At 44.7% G+C, this 17,035-nt stretch overlaps 1 protein-coding gene across 11 annotated transcripts in view; it reads right to left on the bottom strand.

Annotated features, from left to right (window-relative positions):
* Positions 1-1,028: 1,028 nt before the first annotated feature.
* MARK3 (microtubule affinity regulating kinase 3) overlaps positions 1,029-17,035 on the bottom strand; it is a 112,409-nt gene continuing 96,402 nt past the window's right edge. For 5 of the 11 annotated variants that reach the window (XM_069559879.1, XM_069559881.1, XM_069559885.1 and 2 more), the window contains 5 exons: positions 16,724-16,827; positions 9,794-10,051; positions 5,851-5,877; positions 4,555-4,599; positions 1,029-1,995 (listed from right to left, as the gene is read on the bottom strand). In XM_069559879.1, the coding sequence (XP_069415980.1) occupies positions 1,650-1,995; positions 4,555-4,599; positions 5,851-5,877; positions 9,794-10,051; positions 16,724-16,827 (780 nt within the window). In that variant the 3' untranslated portion in view covers positions 1,029-1,649. The remainder of the gene's footprint in view (positions 1,996-4,554; positions 4,600-5,850; positions 5,878-9,793; positions 10,052-16,723; positions 16,828-17,035) is intronic. The other 6 variants (XM_069559880.1, XM_069559883.1, XM_069559889.1 and 3 more) reach the window with 2 other exon arrangements.

Genomic DNA, 17,035 nt, shown 5'->3' with positions numbered 1-17,035 from the left:
AGCATCACCTCTTACCTCATTACTGCCGACAGCCTGCAAATGGCTTTTCTGGCCTTTTTTGCAACACAGCTGCCAGCACAAGCATTTGAAAGCCTGAGGCCACTCTTCTTCCATTTGAAACCCCACTCCCCATCTCCCATCTCAGAGTAGACACACTGGCGTGGCCTCCGTGGCCCAGGTGGGCATTCTGACCTCCCACCACTCTGCTCCAGCACACAGGGTGCACTCTGGCCTCAGCCAGACACAGACTCGGGTGCCTCCCTTGCAGCCACGTCTCGGCTAAAGCACATCATCCTCACGCATCACCCATTTAACATGGCACCACTCAAACCCCGGGACCTCTGGATGCCTCACGCTGCACTGTTTTCTTTCATGTCATTGACCCCTTTGTTCTGTACTAGACACTTACTGTTTACTGACTGCTGCCCTATTAGGACATAAACTTCAAGAGGTCAGGGATGCATCCCAAACACCTACACCACCTCCCTGCCTGTGTGGACGGTAAGCACTGATGACCCTGTGTCCAGACTGTCATATCTGGACCACCACAAACAAGCCCAGAACCCACAGCATTCCCATGAGACTGAGATGCCAAGCTGACCGACGACCTCAGTATCCTCTCTGCGTAATCATGCAGCAGCTGGGAAAAGGCTGTGGGTCTAATTCATGTCCTGAATCACAATGAACAAGAGAGGAAAATTACATACTTCTTGGAGAACACCCAGAACAGCCAAGGCCTGGCGTTTCTCCACGCAGGGGCGCGCGTGACTCCCAAGGGTGAGGCGGACGGCCACGCCCACTCCCATCCAGCTCTGGTTGCCACGTGGGCCGTCTTCTCCCTTCAGCGCCTTTGGGGAAAGAAGATGCTAGAAATGACAGAATGTTAGGGTCCACAATAAGGAAAAAGTGGCCTAGCCTTCACACGCTCCATCTTCTCTTGTTCAAGGTGGCGGTGAAGGCAAAACCATGCACCTTTAGTCACTGCCTTAATCTGAGTCTTAAATACAGCATCAGGAGACAAAGGAAGATTTTACTGAGAAAAAGTGAATTTTTAATTATCTTGTGAATCTACTTAGAAAAACACACAAGCAATGTTCACAACTATAAATTTAAACCTTTTGCACTAAAAAAAAAAAAAACCAAAAAAAAAACACAAAACATCAAACACAAAACCACAGGCATGAACTGTAAACCTGCATTAATTATCAACTAGTCTTACAGTTAATTCTTAGTAGTAATTCAGTATTTTCCTCCTTGGCAACTGTAATGTTTTAGCACCAGATAATCTCCCACAGAGGCTCTCACGGAAACTCCGGCTGCCAGTGCGCGGAGACGCTCCTGCAGCACGACACACGCGCGCAGCGTCTGCTCTCACACCCGCACAGACAGCAGGCCCGTGGGGACGGGTGTCACACACTGACTTCAGGCAACGGAAAGGAGACAGAGGGCACGCGTGTCACACGTCTTTAATGTAGTGCATTCGTAGAAAAAAGGCCAGCTTTCGCTCCCAGGCGTGCGCTCGTCCTTATACTTTAATATCATGATTTAGAAGATGCAGACGTTATTGCCTAAATATTATTCTATACATTTCCATCAGTGTTCAGGAAAACACTTTAAATTGCTACTTAATTTACACCATAATTACTGGGTTACAGCTTTAGCTCATTGGCAATTTTGGAAGCGATATTTTTGAAAGCTATGGACGTCCCTGATATCCGCTTAAACCGGACCCCGTTCAGAGACAGTCTTGGCAGCTTGCACACCTCCATCTCCCACTGCACGAGGTTCTCCGCGTGCCCATCGCCGTGGACACAGAAGAGTAAGAAGCGCTCTCTCTGCTCATAGTCGCAGTTATTGGCGTCCAGCACTTTGCGGATTTCCCGCATCATGTCACTGGGATCCATGGAACTAGTGGTTTTCATGCTCCAGGTGAAGCGCAGGGAACGAGGTTTTGCGTCTTTATTTTCCTCCTTCTGCTCAGCAGACACGTTGCGACTGAAACGCACAGTGGCAGGTTTATTCTTAATGGCACAGGAAACCCCACCTTCTGTACCCTAGCTAGCTCAATGCAGCATAATAAACGATTCCTGGGTCGTTCCTGCAGAGGCTCACCGTTGGTAATCAGTTCCTTCTCTAAGAAGCTTTGATCTAAACTTCTCCCACCCCATCATAAGCCGAGACACAAAAAATCCACCTGGCTGAAAAATCTTCACCAGTCATCTAGTGAACATTAAGAAAATAATTTGTTAAACGGAATCCTTGGGAGTCAGGCAAGGTAGAGAGTGATCTGAGCACCTCTCCAAGAGCCCAGCCCTTGTCATCTGGGCTGGCTGCAGGCGGCAAAGCCCATCACAGCCCTTCCCAGGCCCAGCTCAGGGAGGTGGCGTTAGCAGGCCAGCCTCCAGTTCTGCCCCGCCTGGCTGCTTTTCCTACCAGTTTTTAAAAATTCAACTCATCATAACCTCCACTGTCACTGTTATTCAGGACAATCAGTGACAACAGAGTTTAAAATCACTTTCCCTGTAAATGGCCCCAGTTGCTAAACAGAGCTGGGTGGCAGGTGGGCCATTCTCTCAGACCCCTACAAAAACCTCAGCACTTTTCCTTCTCTTCCGTTCATTTAAACTTCTAATACATCACAGTTAAAAGCAATTCTTTCTACTGAAACAGGAAAGTGACATGTTGGGACTAATCTGCTGCTGAGCACTAAAATGACTGGTCCAAATGCACACCATACAGACTCACACAGTGCAGGCTGTGACCCCAGGCACAGCTCTCTGAGGCTTCCCAACAGGCGCCTACCAGGTCTGCTCTGTGGCATTTGATCACTACTGCCAGGAACCGCTACTTACGTTCTCCTGGGTGTTTCCGGAGGTCTCAATGAGGACGGTGAATACCTATCACTCTCGATCATTAAAACCTCCCAGTGTATGTATTTAACACACTCAATCCTTTGGGAAATTCATCAGCACTAAGGGTGGGCCATGGGTTTTACTATGTACGTAGCTCTCCCTGTCATCCACCTGCTAGGAGAATACGCAGTTTGGTTCACATCTACCAAAACTGTTTGAAAGCTTCCTAAGTATAAAGTGCTGTTAAATATGACATAGGTTATTCAAAAAAAGCAAAAGCACTCAGAGCTGGGGTCAGAGGAGGAGAGACTAAACTTCAGGGACACAGCCGCAGCAGAGGTGAGGCGCGGGCAGTCTGCTAGAGTCGCAGAGAGGCAGAGCCCGCCTCGCGGGAGGACTGAGAGAAGGGACAGGAAGGGCAGGGGTGTGGAGCAGTGTCTGAGGAGTGCTATGAAGAGCCTGGGGGCTTTCAACAACATGATGGAGGTGGTTTAAGCCTGCCTGCTGAGCAGAGGCAATCTAAGGCAGGCAAGGAGGTACGGAAGCACAGAATGCGTCCTGAGCCCCTGATCCTCAGCACACCAGGAGGAAGGTTCTGTCCTGCCCCCCGCCCAGGGCTGGAAACAAACTCAGGACAGCTAGACCTGCTCCAGGGCAGGCTGGGGGTGCTGCCTGCCTCTCGCCCCAGACACTTGCTCAGCTGAGGAGGTTGTGTGTGGGGGAAACTGAAGCTGCTGAGGCCACACAGGGCCTCGTGTGGACAGGCTCGAGCAGGCGATGGGGCCACTGCAGGCTTTCATTCAGGGAAGTCATATGACCAGAGTTGTGCCTCAGGAAGAGAGCAATGCGCTAACAAGGACCTCAAACAGCACGGTAGTGACCGGTATAAAGAAGGGCCCAAGTGGAAGAAATCTAGAGTCCTGAGCCCATCTGGTCACTCTCTCTGTAGCCAAATCCACGCACTGACAGCTAAACAAAACTTAAAAGCAAAAACCACTCAACCACATAATCATTCTTTTTTCATTTTTTTTGGCTGCACTGTATGGCTTGTGGGATCTTAGTTCCCCAAGCAGGGACTGAATTCAGGCTGTTGGCAGTGAAAGTTCAGAGTTCTAACCACTGGACCTCTTGGGAATGCCCCACATAATTATTATTTATATATGTATGAAAAAAAGACACTTAATTTGAAATGTGAAAATTCTCCTAGGGAACTCCCTGGAGGTCCAGTGGTTAGGACCCAGTGTTTTTACTGCTGGGGCCAGGGTTGGAGTTCAATCCCTGTTCTGGGAACTAAGATCCCACAAGCCACGTTGCAAGGCCAAAAAAAGAGAAAAGAACATTCTCCTGAATATTCTGCTTTCCTTCCTCGAGACCAGAACTAGGCCAGGAGTATTCACATGTCGACAGTGCTGCCAGACTCCCGGGCCTCAGGGGCGCAGGCAGGAGGAACAGCACCTTAACGCCTAACCGGTGGCATGAACGCGACGGGGCTGGGCGATGTGCAGGCGGCTGCGCCGCCGCAGCGCCCTCGCGTGGCCGCCGGGCGTCAGCACACACGCTTCCTGACCGCAGACTGCTGCCCGCCCCAAGCAACCCCACGTGGAACAAGGATATGACGCAGAACAATCGAGACATGTTGCCTCTGCCACAGAAATGAAGTAAATACCTATAAAATATTTTAAGTAAAAATCATTTCCCTCACCTGGAGCCCTCATATCTCCCGTTCCTCTCATATTCAGTTGGAAGCCTCAATGAACAGAAGGCAGAAGCACAGAGAAGTGGGAAAGAGAAAAGAAGTCTTACACACCAGCACACGACCAACCCAAGTATAAACAGACATTATAAAACGAACCCAAAGCACTTTCCGGTCACCTGTTGAGCTCATTACGACTCTTACTCTCGCAGGTGTGACTCAGCCAAAACCCATCTGTGTGCCCAGGAAGGCTGTGCAGGAGGCAGGCTGCACACCCGGCTCACATACACAGCAGGCGTTCCTGCCCAGCTCTGGAAACTGTGCACACGCATGGCTTTCGATGGAGTTATTCTGACTTTTTAATCACTCCCCAAAGTATGTGCTTAGTCACTCAGTTGTGTCCGACTCTTTGTGACCCTATGAACAGCAGCCCACCAGGCTCCTCTGTCCAAGGGATTTTCCAGGCAAGAATACTGGAGTGGGTTGCCATTTCCATCTCCAGCCCTGAAGTACAGTGGGTTTCCAATTAAATCATCACAGAGTGGAAAGAAGGAAGAAAGCACTCTTCCTGTGGTTTCTGACAAAGAGCTCCCGTGAATAAGGCCTCTCTATGACCCACTTGTGGCATCTCAGGTGAACCCATGGCCTGGCCTCTGGGCGCTGGGAGGCGAGGGCAGGACAAGGCTGCAGTGGCTACCTTCCCCTGGAGGGCGTGTGTCCTGAGTGTGAGCAATGCCCCGGCCTCTGGACTGTCACATCACAAAATATCCACCTGGTAAGAGTGACATTTACTACAGTAAGACATACTTTCTTCAGAGGTTGGTGCAAAGTGCCTCTTAGATACAATACTATTTACTCTTCAACTCAGCCCTTCCCTTATGCAATCCTCCATGAAATTAAAAACAAAACAAAACAAAACACAATTACCACTTACCTTTTGCATGCCTGGAGCTAACCATTAATTGCATATTGTTACTGAACATCTCATTCTTCAAACAGAAGCATGCCAAGTGTTATTAGTATGAAGAAAGAATTATTTGGATGCTAACAATTCTACCAAAGGAAGAAAATGCACAGAGCATGCGTAGGCCTCTTGTTACATGGGTGCAACAGTCCCTTTTAAGATGCCTGACAGAGTTAATCTCTTTCTCTCCAATTTCCTTTCAAAGAAATAAGTATTTAGTTCTCAGCAGAAAGTTTAGTTTTCAAAGAAAAAAACAGGGCTACAAAGCCAAACCTGATGTTAATTGCAGGAGCCATTTCGGGGTGAGATTGAAAAAAAAAATGTGTATATATAAATCCTACCTTTTGATAAACCTGAATGACATGTTTCTAAAAGAAATTAAGCCAAAAAAAAAAAAAAATTAACAAAAATGACTTGCACAAGTTAAATAGTTAATTACAGATAGAATAAAACCAGCAAGTAAAACAGGGCTCCTCTCCTGCCCAAAGAACAATGAAAACAATAACATCTGATGAAAAAGTAAAATTATCACAAATAACTGAGTGTCTTTTAAATAGAAATATAAAAAAATCTGTACTAATAAGAAAAAATTTAGCAGTAAATATTGACAGTATCTACAATTAAATTTTTTAAGGTTCTTCAGATGGGTACACCTCAAGATAATAAAATTCAACATCTTGTATTAAACAAAAGCTATTTTCAATATACTAGAAATAAAATAACATTTCTCAATTTTCTTCAAAATATCTTTGAACAAAAAATATCACCTTATTCAGAAACATTAAGAATTTCATTATAAAATGTTTATCCATGAAGAGAATCAACACTTATTACAGTGGCTCAATATAAATCACTTTTTAAGGAGAGGGGGAAAAAAAAAGTCATTGGAAAGTTATTTTTTTCCCTTCCAGTTTTGATATAATTGACATACAACACTGTAATAAGTTCCTGGGAGTTTAAAGTAGACTTTTTAAAGCTTTTATACCAAAATGACAGAAAATTAAATGATAACATTGGGGGTTTCATTTTTAAGTAATACACTGAAAGAGCTCTATTTAAAAGAACTGACTGCTTGTTAAAAAATTTAAGGAAATGTTTAGGTTGTACTGAACTGAATCTGACAAAAGAAACTTCCAGCTATGGCTCAGGCCGGTATGGTCACACGATAAGCATTCCTGGGTGAATGCGTCCTGGGCTTGTTAAACTACTGATATTTCTAAATCTCAGCTCTGTGACAGCACAGGAAGTACCCATAAGTATTTTGTTGAGTGACTGAATTAATAGTCTTCTTTTTGTTGTTTTATTTTTCTCTAATTTGGGATGACTTTGACACTACTTCAGATGCCTACCAATTTGAAAAGTATATAACTACTGGAGATAACCGCCATCTACTCCATACTCAGATCAACAGTAGTACACTTTGGATTACACACAGTAGGAAAGACACCTGTGAAAACTGATTAAAAGGTCTTTAAGACCTATTTTCATTTCCAATTTTTCTCCCTGAGAAAAGTCAAGGGGACTGCTCAGCAGTCATAGGACTGATTTTAACCTGTCCTCTCACAAACCCCTTGAGGGATGAAGAGGCGCCAGCCCCGGGAGCACTGGGCCCTGGGCGTGCACCGGGCTCTCCCGCCTGCGGGGAATGGGCTCTCTGCAGCACTCAGACTACCCACCGCGCAGCCGGGGGCAGAGGGCGAGCTCGGCACCAGGCCCTGTTTTGCCACGTCCCGGCAGGTCTCCCCTGCGGCATTCGAGTGCCAACACCTGAGCCTTTCGGGCAATAGCACTTTGATCAGCACAATTATTAGGGGAGGATAAGATGCTGCTGGAGCAGCAAGGACTCTGACTGCTCTTAAGAATGAACTGGCTCAACAGAAGGACAACAGGTCTCAACAGGAGGAGAGCACCACAGGAGGCTGCAAGTCTGAGTGCAAACCAATGAACAGAAGCCTTTCTGAAAACACTCGAGCGTGGAAATCAGTTAGACGCCCCCCTCTAGAATATTGAGCCCCAGCCCTCAATTTCAATTCAAATACATAAAACAAACAATTAGAAAACGAGGGAAAAGGACACATGTCCACAACAGCCCTTCACCGTTCCCTCCCAGGGACACTATGTAGTGGGGATCAAGGGCCTCTCCTGGAACCACGGACCTGACTCAGCATTCTTCTACCGTAGGATCCTGAACACGTGCCTTATTCCCTCTGAATCTTACCTCCAGTTTCTTCTAAAAAACTGGGATAATGTGTACTCCACAGGGTAGACTGTGGAGATTAAATATGTGTGTGAGAGAGAATGTATGTGTGTATACACACATACACGGGTATATAAAACAAATATCTCCATATCGATAAATGTACAGACATCTATTTGTTAGCACATAATAAACATTTGTTGTATTGTGGCCGATATTACCTTTATCAATGACAGAATTCAGAAGACAAAAGAAAAAGAACACAAAGGAGACAAGTAAAGGCAAGGATTTTATGATGTGCAAGGCTTTATTTAAAGAGCCCAACTGAGACCAAAGCCTAAGGACACAAAGCTGATAATCCTGTGACTGGAGCTTAGACAGACCTGACTGCCACACCCTACTCTGCGCTCGGGGACCAGAAGGTAAAATACCAGTTGATGCTAAGCAGCCTCCGAGGAAGGAGCTAAGGCACAGGGAGGCTTGGGAGAGCCCCTGGAATGACCCTGAAAGGAAGCAATGCATTATTCTGGGGTCATCAGACTCTCCTTGGTTTGAATTCACTGTCTCTCCTGCTGCTCAAAAAGTGGGTGCCCTGAATCTGGCAAGGCCCCTTGGACCACTCTGTTCTTTAGCCCATCCTGGAATGGGAGGTCTCAGCAAAAGGCCTAAGAAGAGAGTAAGAGGATAGACCAGAAACATTTTACTCCTCTGACCTCTAGTCAATCGCCAGTGGGTATCTGAAGTCCTCCTCAATCTGGTATTCAACATCCTGACAATGAACACATAATCTGGGGACAGACAGCTTAATGTGACTTGTCTGATTTATTTTTTATTTTTGATGTGGACCATTTTCAAAGTCTTTACTGAATTTGTTACTATGTTTTTAATCTCACAATTTGTGTTTTTGGCCCTGAGGCATGTGGGGGCTTACATCTCCAACCAGGGATTGAACCCTCACCCCCTGCATTGGAAGGTGAAGTCTTAATTACTGGACTGCCAGGGAAGTCCCATTTTGTCTAAGTTTTAAATGGTTGATTTAAAGTAACATTACTGGAGGCATTAAGGAGACTGCCAAGTGATATCCAGCTTACACTGAAGTAACAAAGACAGAACGGAACCGATCAGCAGGATGATGCACCAGAGGGAGTGCAGAGAAATGAGGAGGGCATCTATCATTCCAGACTCTGGGCAGGTCCCACCACTCTCCTGTGAGGGTCTCTAACAGGCAAATCTGCCGGACACCTGGAGGAGAGACTACTGCAAAGAGAGGCTCCAGTACAAAGAATTTCCTCCAGGCACCCGGAACTGCAGCACCTGGAGGCTCCCTGCGAGTGGTCCGGCTAAAGGTGCCCTTGCTTACTTGCGTGCAGTGCTGCCTTCTCTGCCCTCTCGTAGCGGCCAGTGTTTCCAGGCTTAGCAACCTCTAGACTAGCTTCTGCAAGGAAAGCGCCTTAGAGATCTCCCAAGGCCCCGGCTGACAGTCAACCGGACAAACAAAAGATTTCATACATGACCAGATACTAGCTTCTTCCTGGGAATAAAGCAGGGGTTTTATCTCCAAAACTACACAATAGAAGAAGGCTGCTTTGTTCTCATTATGCCTTAGGCCAACAGAGAGAACGATTTCAAGATCTAAGCTCCCAGAAACTTGGTGCTCCTCCATGACACTGGAATGGAATGAGAGAAGAGGCACTGTGTCTCTCCTCTGCGTCTACGGGGGATCAGACCACACAGTCTTCCTCAGTGGCAGCTTGCAGGGCACCAGCTGCTGGACGACAACTGATCTGGGGTTTTGCTAAATTGCAGTGCACACGCCATGTGGAGTAGTGTATGATTAACAGAAATGGTAATTAAGGAACAATTTCCCAAGCGCTAGAGAACTTTCAGTGTTGTGAAAGGACTCAGGGCTCTATAATTTCTCTTCTAAAAGGTTTTAGAAGTACAGCGTTAGATATACAAACCAGAAAAATGTGAGCTAAAGACAGAATGAAAAGCATCTGGGCAGTGGCTTCACATAATGGAGGGGAAAACACTTCTCCTTTTGCCCTTGTGTTTGGTCCAACCAACCAGCACCACCTGGCACTTACCTCCTTGTGAGTTTGGAAGTTAATTTACTAAAAAGATTAGTGGAGCCCCGGCTTCGAGTCTGTGACAACGGTGTGGCTTCGTGGGACAGGCTGGGCGAGGCAGGTGGGCCATTGTACGTGGCAGTGCGCCGCTCCCGGGGCTGACCGTGGAAAGTGCTACGGCTGGCGGTACCTCTCGGGAACCGGGCTCGATCTGGGGTGGTGGTGCTGCTAATACTGTGTGTTGAAGCAACCGGAGCTCTCTGGCCAGGAACAGTGCTAGGAGATCAGCAAATGACAGATTCTTACATCTTCGTTCACAAAATCCTGGCTTCGTAGCAAACAGGGCACACAAACATTTATAGTCATGATATACCTTTGATATAGAGTAGAGCTAACCAGTATATAAACCCAAATCCAAGGGGTATTTTATAGGGCTTAAGAGCAAAAGGTAAGTTAAACGGCAAAGGGCACCAAAGGAATAGTACACAGTGAAACACCACCTTATGGAGCTGAAGGGAACGACACATACATATTTTCAAGGACAAGATTAATGCAGGGAAATTCTAGAACAACGGACAGCTAACTCAAGCTTCTTTTCCTTTGCTTCCCTCTCAAATTGCTTACATGCAGAGAACCCTGCCAATACAAAAGAAACAAAGGCTATGCAGGTGAAACTGAAGAATAGGCAACTAAAAAGTTTTGGAAGCACAAAAATGGCATAAGTATTGTAAAATTCCACATGCTGAAAGCAACTTGGAGAGAAAGGGGAATTTCTTACATCCTTTATAGTATGAAGAGGCACGAAGATACAAAGATGACCAGGGACACCATGAGACAGGATGTGCTTAACTAAAACCACACACAGGAAGGACACTTTGTGGACAACTGGAACAAAACCTTGGACTATAATATCCACAGCACAAAATTAAGAAGCAGTGGGTACACATTAGTTTCACAAGGAATGTGCATTTTTCTTACATAGCCTTGAAGTTATCTCCTTCACTGTCTATTGGAGGTAACATCATCTTGGGGTGCCCAGAGGCTGACATGGACATCGACTTCTGATGTCTCAGCCGACAGGTGGAAGATGTCTTACAAACAGAGGCAGGGCTAGCTGCGTAAGCGAACATTTCTGTCAGGCTGGGAGGGGGTTTGGGTTCAGGCAGAGGCAGAAACAACAGTATGATGGACCAGTGACAAAAAGAGCAACCTGTTGTTCAAAGCACATTACCTTCCTCCCCAAACCATCTCATTTCTGGCAAAGAACAAAAATCTCTTAAACTCATTTTGGGGATTCTGGAGCAATTGCTAATCTGTATCTGCTTTTTAAAAACCAGTAATTTTTAAAAGTTTATTAGCTTTAAAGAAAAGAAAGTAACACTGTACATGTCTGAATATTTATGTGAGAGTGATGATGATCTCCGAGCTACGTGTAAAAATAAAGCTTATCTTAAAAGATGTCTGCATCCAAAGCAAAGTGCATCTGTAACACGTACACTGTGCTCCCAACCTGTTCTCAAAGCACACTGTCATACATTAAATGGACTAGAAAAATTACGGCTATAGCAGGAACTAGTTGTACTTATCAAAGTATCCTGTTATCAAACCATTCCTACTCAAAGCACACTGACTTCTTTATAAAAACACTCACAACTCCTAAGAGGTCAACAAAGCCCCATGTTTCCAAGGCGGGAAAGCTAGGGAGAGTGGGCTAGCTGCCCACAGACAGAGAAGGGGCCGCACGGTGGCCACACACCTGCAGCCCCAGCCGGCACAGCCACAGGCCACAGCGGCCCAGGGCTTTTCTCACTCTTAATGCCTGCTCAGCCTCCATGGCCGGGGAATTTCAAAGGGAGCAGTTAAGGGTGATCAGGGATTTGGAATTCTGACCGTACTCTTTCAGTGCCTCTCTGCAGAAATCCTCTCAAAGCCTGAAACCTAGAAACCATCAGGTTTTTCCTCTCACGCCTGACATACAGAGCAGCTGGATCATCCGGTCGGTGTCAACCCCTCACAGCACTTCATTGGGCCTGCACCTCCCCACCTGAGGGGCCCTGTGCAGAGCCTCGTCTCTCCCAGGCCCAGACCTCAGCCACCTGTCTTCACTGCTCTCCAACCTCACACTTTCCAGTCTGTCCACCGTACCAGCTGTGAACTTCCTAAAACACACACCTGACCTCATCCTTGTTGCTTATCTGCTTTTAACCTTGCAAAGCACACGGCGTCTTCAGGATAAAGTTCAGACTCCTCACCCTGGCACCCGAGCCGCATCCTCAGGCGCCCATCTGGCTGCGCCCCTGCCACCTCTCCAGGCTTGACCTTCCACTGTTACTTCCCAGAATTTAACTTTCTGGCCCATCTGATGACCTGCCATCTCTTGGTCATGCATCAGGTCAAAGAACTTTTGCAGGAGCTAGTCTTCTTTGGAGAGCTGACATCTTTCTCTTTTCATCAAAATTCCACCTCCGAGGTTATCCCCTCCACGAGGGCTTCACCAGTGCCCTCTCTCACCAGGAGTTACTCCTTTCCCTCTATGTATTCAGTGACGGCACCTGCTATGCACACCCCACGGTACCGCAGTGACTCCAGTCTGCTTGTGTGCTCTGGAAACACAGCCTGCAGCCTCAATGTGACCCCACATTGTATGTGCAAGACTATGTGGACAGGTACTTTGCAGTCAGCAGTATGCCTCAGATAGAGCAGCTGCTCAAGCATATTCAGTAACTGAAAAGGCACATTACGGAGGTAAGCCACTGGAATCCCAGCAGCCCCAATATGAAGGAGACAGGTCTGTGTAACAAACTAAAGAAGATCTGCTCGCCCCTCTTTCCTTGACAATCTGCCCTCTGACTTGGGTGAGTGTGACTTGAATACAGTCACAGAACTGTACAAACACCTTATAAAGATAAACATGGATTTGGTTTTTTGTTTCTGACATTTTTTTCCCTTTGGCACCTGAATCTGTGTTGGGAGAAATAGGTTCTTGGTCTCCGTCTCCCCATGTCGCTGACTCCCTGCTGGATTTTCCTGCTATCCTGGCCAGTGACAGATTTAGAGATGGGCAGGCCATAGCCAAACCAACACTGCCCCAGGGCTTCTGCTTGAGTAGAGCTGAGTATGGGACAACATCAAGGCTGATGTTGCTGAGCCCACCAAGGAACTCCTGTAGACGCAGCAAAACTAGGAGACAAACCCTGACTCTATCCCAGGACTTTTTCAGTTACAAGAATTCATAGATGCCCTTTAACTTAAATTTGTTTGGACTGAGTTTCTGTCACCTCAACATAAGAGTCTTAAGTGATTCAACAACGTGAAGAAATGCTTCGCTGTTTCCAATATGCACAGACAGACAGACACACACACACAGAGACACATACACTTTCACTTTACTAAGCTACAGATAAACAACTTCACCAGCTGGGCCACCAGGGAGGCCCTACAGATAAACGCAACTGTCCTCTATGCTCTACTGTCTGCTCAGAGCAGCTCAAGGGTCAACATGCTTTATCCCCCTGCCCAGCAGCTGACGTTCTCTTGCCCAAATTAGGACCTAGGATCAGTAAGTGCATTAAAAAAAGCAGGGGAAGAAGAGGTGGTAGGGGTTACCTGGCCTGTTTTCCGGAGAATATATAAGTAGTCCCAAAGACTCAGATGAGGAAATGGCTTTTAGTCAGAATCCCGAGCAGGGAGAGGCTCAGTCTGTTCGCCCTGAGCTATCCCCCTGGCTGGAGAGTGCAGGCAAGACGCCGTGAAGAGGTACTTTGAAAAAAAAAAACTGACCTTCCTTAGAGTCAGAGACCTTCTTAAAAAGGAAGTGCAAATTTATATATTCACTATAAATTATTCAATTTTGGGCATAATCTTAAAAGCAATGAAATGAATTATTTCTTTAGAAATTTAATCATGTCATATCACGAGTTCTACAAAGCAAGCAACAAAATAGATTTTTTTAAAAAAAACTCTCAAAGCAGGCCTAGGACTTCAATTTAGGAATCAGTAAACTCAAGAAATGTTTGTGGAATTTCATGTTTGTACAAACTCACAAAAGTTCTATTTACAACAAACCACCCCAACTCACAATGGGCTGCATCAAGTTGGTTGTTGTGAAAGCTGGACAAAATTTTTTCCTCAGAAATGTGGCAAAAAGGCTGGTTATGTTCCACAGACTATCCCACAAAAATTTACACAAACAAAACAGTAGTTGTATCATATTTTTTAGCAGTTCTGGGTCCAAGGGGAAAAAAAATCATTATTTAAAGAACTAGCACTATTTCTTAAAATTCAAATTGTGTGAAGTTCCTATTGATCTTTTGACTTTATATTTAAATATGTCTAATATGACTTTTACTCCATATTGGAACATTCCAATATGAAACATTTTGGATGCTGATGGAAAACATACTCAGTGATTGGGCAAAAGCAGAATTAAAAATATAACCCAAAGATACATGTGTTAACTGTGACAAAACCTTCTTTATTCATCTAATTTTTGTTAGCCGTGATCATTCTTACGTTGGATTTCTGTAACAACACTCACATATTTAAGAAAAAAGTCGAACATACTAAAGGCTAAAATAGGAATTTATGTCTTTCTTCCAGAAGTTAACACAGATCCAGGCATCCGGTACCTCACTAGTATTTTAGTCAAGGAATAAGATGTGTGTGTGTGTATATATATCTATAGGAAAGGAGAAAGCAACAATCTTCTGCGCACAGAGAAGGCTCTGTGAATAATTTATGACTCAAGCATCTATTTTAAGGGTGGAAAAGTTGTCACATTTAATGTCTTCCTTAACTGAAAGTAAAAAAAAAATATGACCACTAGTTTGGAACTCAAACCTCCAATATAATTTTTCAATTCATTCATAAGATACGAAAACAAAATCCAGGTATTATTAAAATTACGTGCCCCGTTTTGTGTGGCAGGAGACTGTTTAACTAAAGATCAAGACAATACTTTCAGAAGGCGAGCACTGTGACTGATGCCAACAGAGCAACGAGGCCTAGGTTTGGATAAGGAGGGGGCAGCCCCACTGAGGAAGGTATCTGTAGGCAGAAACCAGGTAATGACTCCAAAGAAATCAAGAGTATTCTTAAAACTGTCTCCAAGGAGTGAACTGTGTAGCTGCAAGAGGGAGAATCAGAGAAGCCGTGTGCACAATCCCAAGTCGAGGGAGGAGAGGGATCACGGTCGTAACAGCCTTTTAAAGCAAAGTCTGACTCTGTACCTCAGAGAGGTGTATATTCTAAAGTTCAAGAGGAATCTAAGAGAGCAGTTCAACAATTTAGAAGAATTTTTAAAAAACAATAGTCATGAAACAACATTCTTCTAGTTCTACAGATTAAAATTCTTAACAGAAATGTCTGGGAACTCCCCAGTGACCCAGGGGTTAGGCCTCGGCGCTTTCACTGCAGGGACCCGGGATCAATCCTGGCTCCTGTGGAGCCAAAAGAAAAAGAAAGAAACTTCTGTCTAATTAAGTCTTCTATTGGTATCTCCTACTCAGGCCCCTAAACTATAAGCAATTTGATAGATTTGAGAAAGCAACTGTAATAAAAGAAAATTTACCAAAGAACAGACTACTATTAAAAAAATAAACATACCAATCATTAATCTGTAGTTATCTAGCCCAGTGGCTCTACTCAAGTTATTAGGAGAGAACACACACAGACAGGATTCAAAGACAGAATACCAAGATGTAAATATTTCTAAGAAGTCACTGAAAAAAAATGAATGAATGTAATCTCACAGAACAAGCTTTTCCCTTCATGTCAATTCAAACATAAGTGGTCTGTGGAAGAAGGGAATGCCAAAATAGTCTGGTTTTAAGGATGAAAAATGATAGAATTTCTGTTTAGGTTGTTATAGAAGTTAGTGATCAAACATTTCATTTGATTGGTGAGATCTAAGGAAACAGAAACTTCACAGTGCAATTTCAGAAAGTAAATGTCAGAAAAAGAAGAAAAACAATTTTGATGCTACACATGAGAAAGCGCTGACGAAATAATGTTCAAGTTGAGAGGCCAGGGGACAATGAATGATGATGTGAATTTCTTTTATGGATTTCTATTTCAGAACTTTTCTGCTCACTTTATCTCATCATTCTGAATTTAGTTTTACACTACTCTTCCAAAACCGAAAAAGGAAAACCATGCCCAGCTGAGAAATCTTTTCTACACAGAATGTACTCAGCTGCTCTGCCAAGCACTGTTCTCCTCTTTTCTCTCCACCCAAACTGAACTCTGCTGCATGGCTGCTGATCTACTTAATCCCACTTTTCTAGTTCTTATTTTGAAACCCCTAGAAAGGGGTCTGTATGATCTGATTCCTTACTGATATATTACTATTAGTATTTTAAAATCATGCTTATTCAACGTAAGATTGCCTCTCTACCAGATTAAAACCATTGAGAAGACTGAACTCTCCATTTCTCTGGATATTCAAGTGTGTCTCTTTTAAGGTGAAGACCACCTTTAAAGTGTTACTCGTCTCCCCGGCCCTTCTGGCACACTGCTGACCTGTAACAGACGGCTCGCCCACCCCATCTGGTGCTCCTCGTCCCTGAGGCGTGGCTCCCTGTCTCAGGCCATCATCCTTCCCCGCTTCCAGTCCTGGTTCAAGATATTCATGTGCACAAAGCAATCTCCATTTCCCTGTTCACAGCTCTACCATTAAAGCGCAGCTTACCGCCTATTTCACCTGGGAAAGCTCCCTGGTTTAACTCAATCCTTCCAATCATCACACTCAGCCAGCCAGGAGAATAAGCTCTGGACCAGGAGAGGAATTTGGCTAGGATCTCACTAGAACTGCATTTAAATTTAACTTACCATTAGAGAATACTTACCACTATTATTTGAATTTCGATTATAAAAACTAAGAAGTAAATATCATCCTTCCACTTCTCTTGGGAAAAACACATTTTCTTGAAAACAAGTGAAATTTCATACCTGTTTTCTTTGCCATTCTGAATTACTGAGTGTCTATCAGCTGCAGTTCTTTCACTGCAAACGTAAGTATTCCGCCGCGCCATTCCACCAGATGCCATATCACTCTATTTAAAAAAAAGGGCGTTTTGGTCTTAAATGATTTAGTAAGCATAATACAACAGGGAAAAAAAAATCCCATTTAAATAAACATGAGTACTTAGTCTTTAAATAAACCTGAATTATTAATGGGCTTTCCAGGTGGCTCAGTGGTAAAGAATCCATGTGCTGATGCAAGTTTGAGAAGGTACCGTGGAGAAGGAAATGGCAACCCAC

This window comes from Ovis canadensis, chromosome 18, assembly GCF_042477335.2.
Source record: "Ovis canadensis isolate MfBH-ARS-UI-01 breed Bighorn chromosome 18, ARS-UI_OviCan_v2, whole genome shotgun sequence".
NCBI classification, from domain to species: Eukaryota; Metazoa; Chordata; class Mammalia; order Artiodactyla; family Bovidae; genus Ovis; species Ovis canadensis.
The sequence above is the reverse complement of the archived record's forward strand: the minus strand, read 5'-3'. Positions and strand labels throughout refer to the sequence as shown.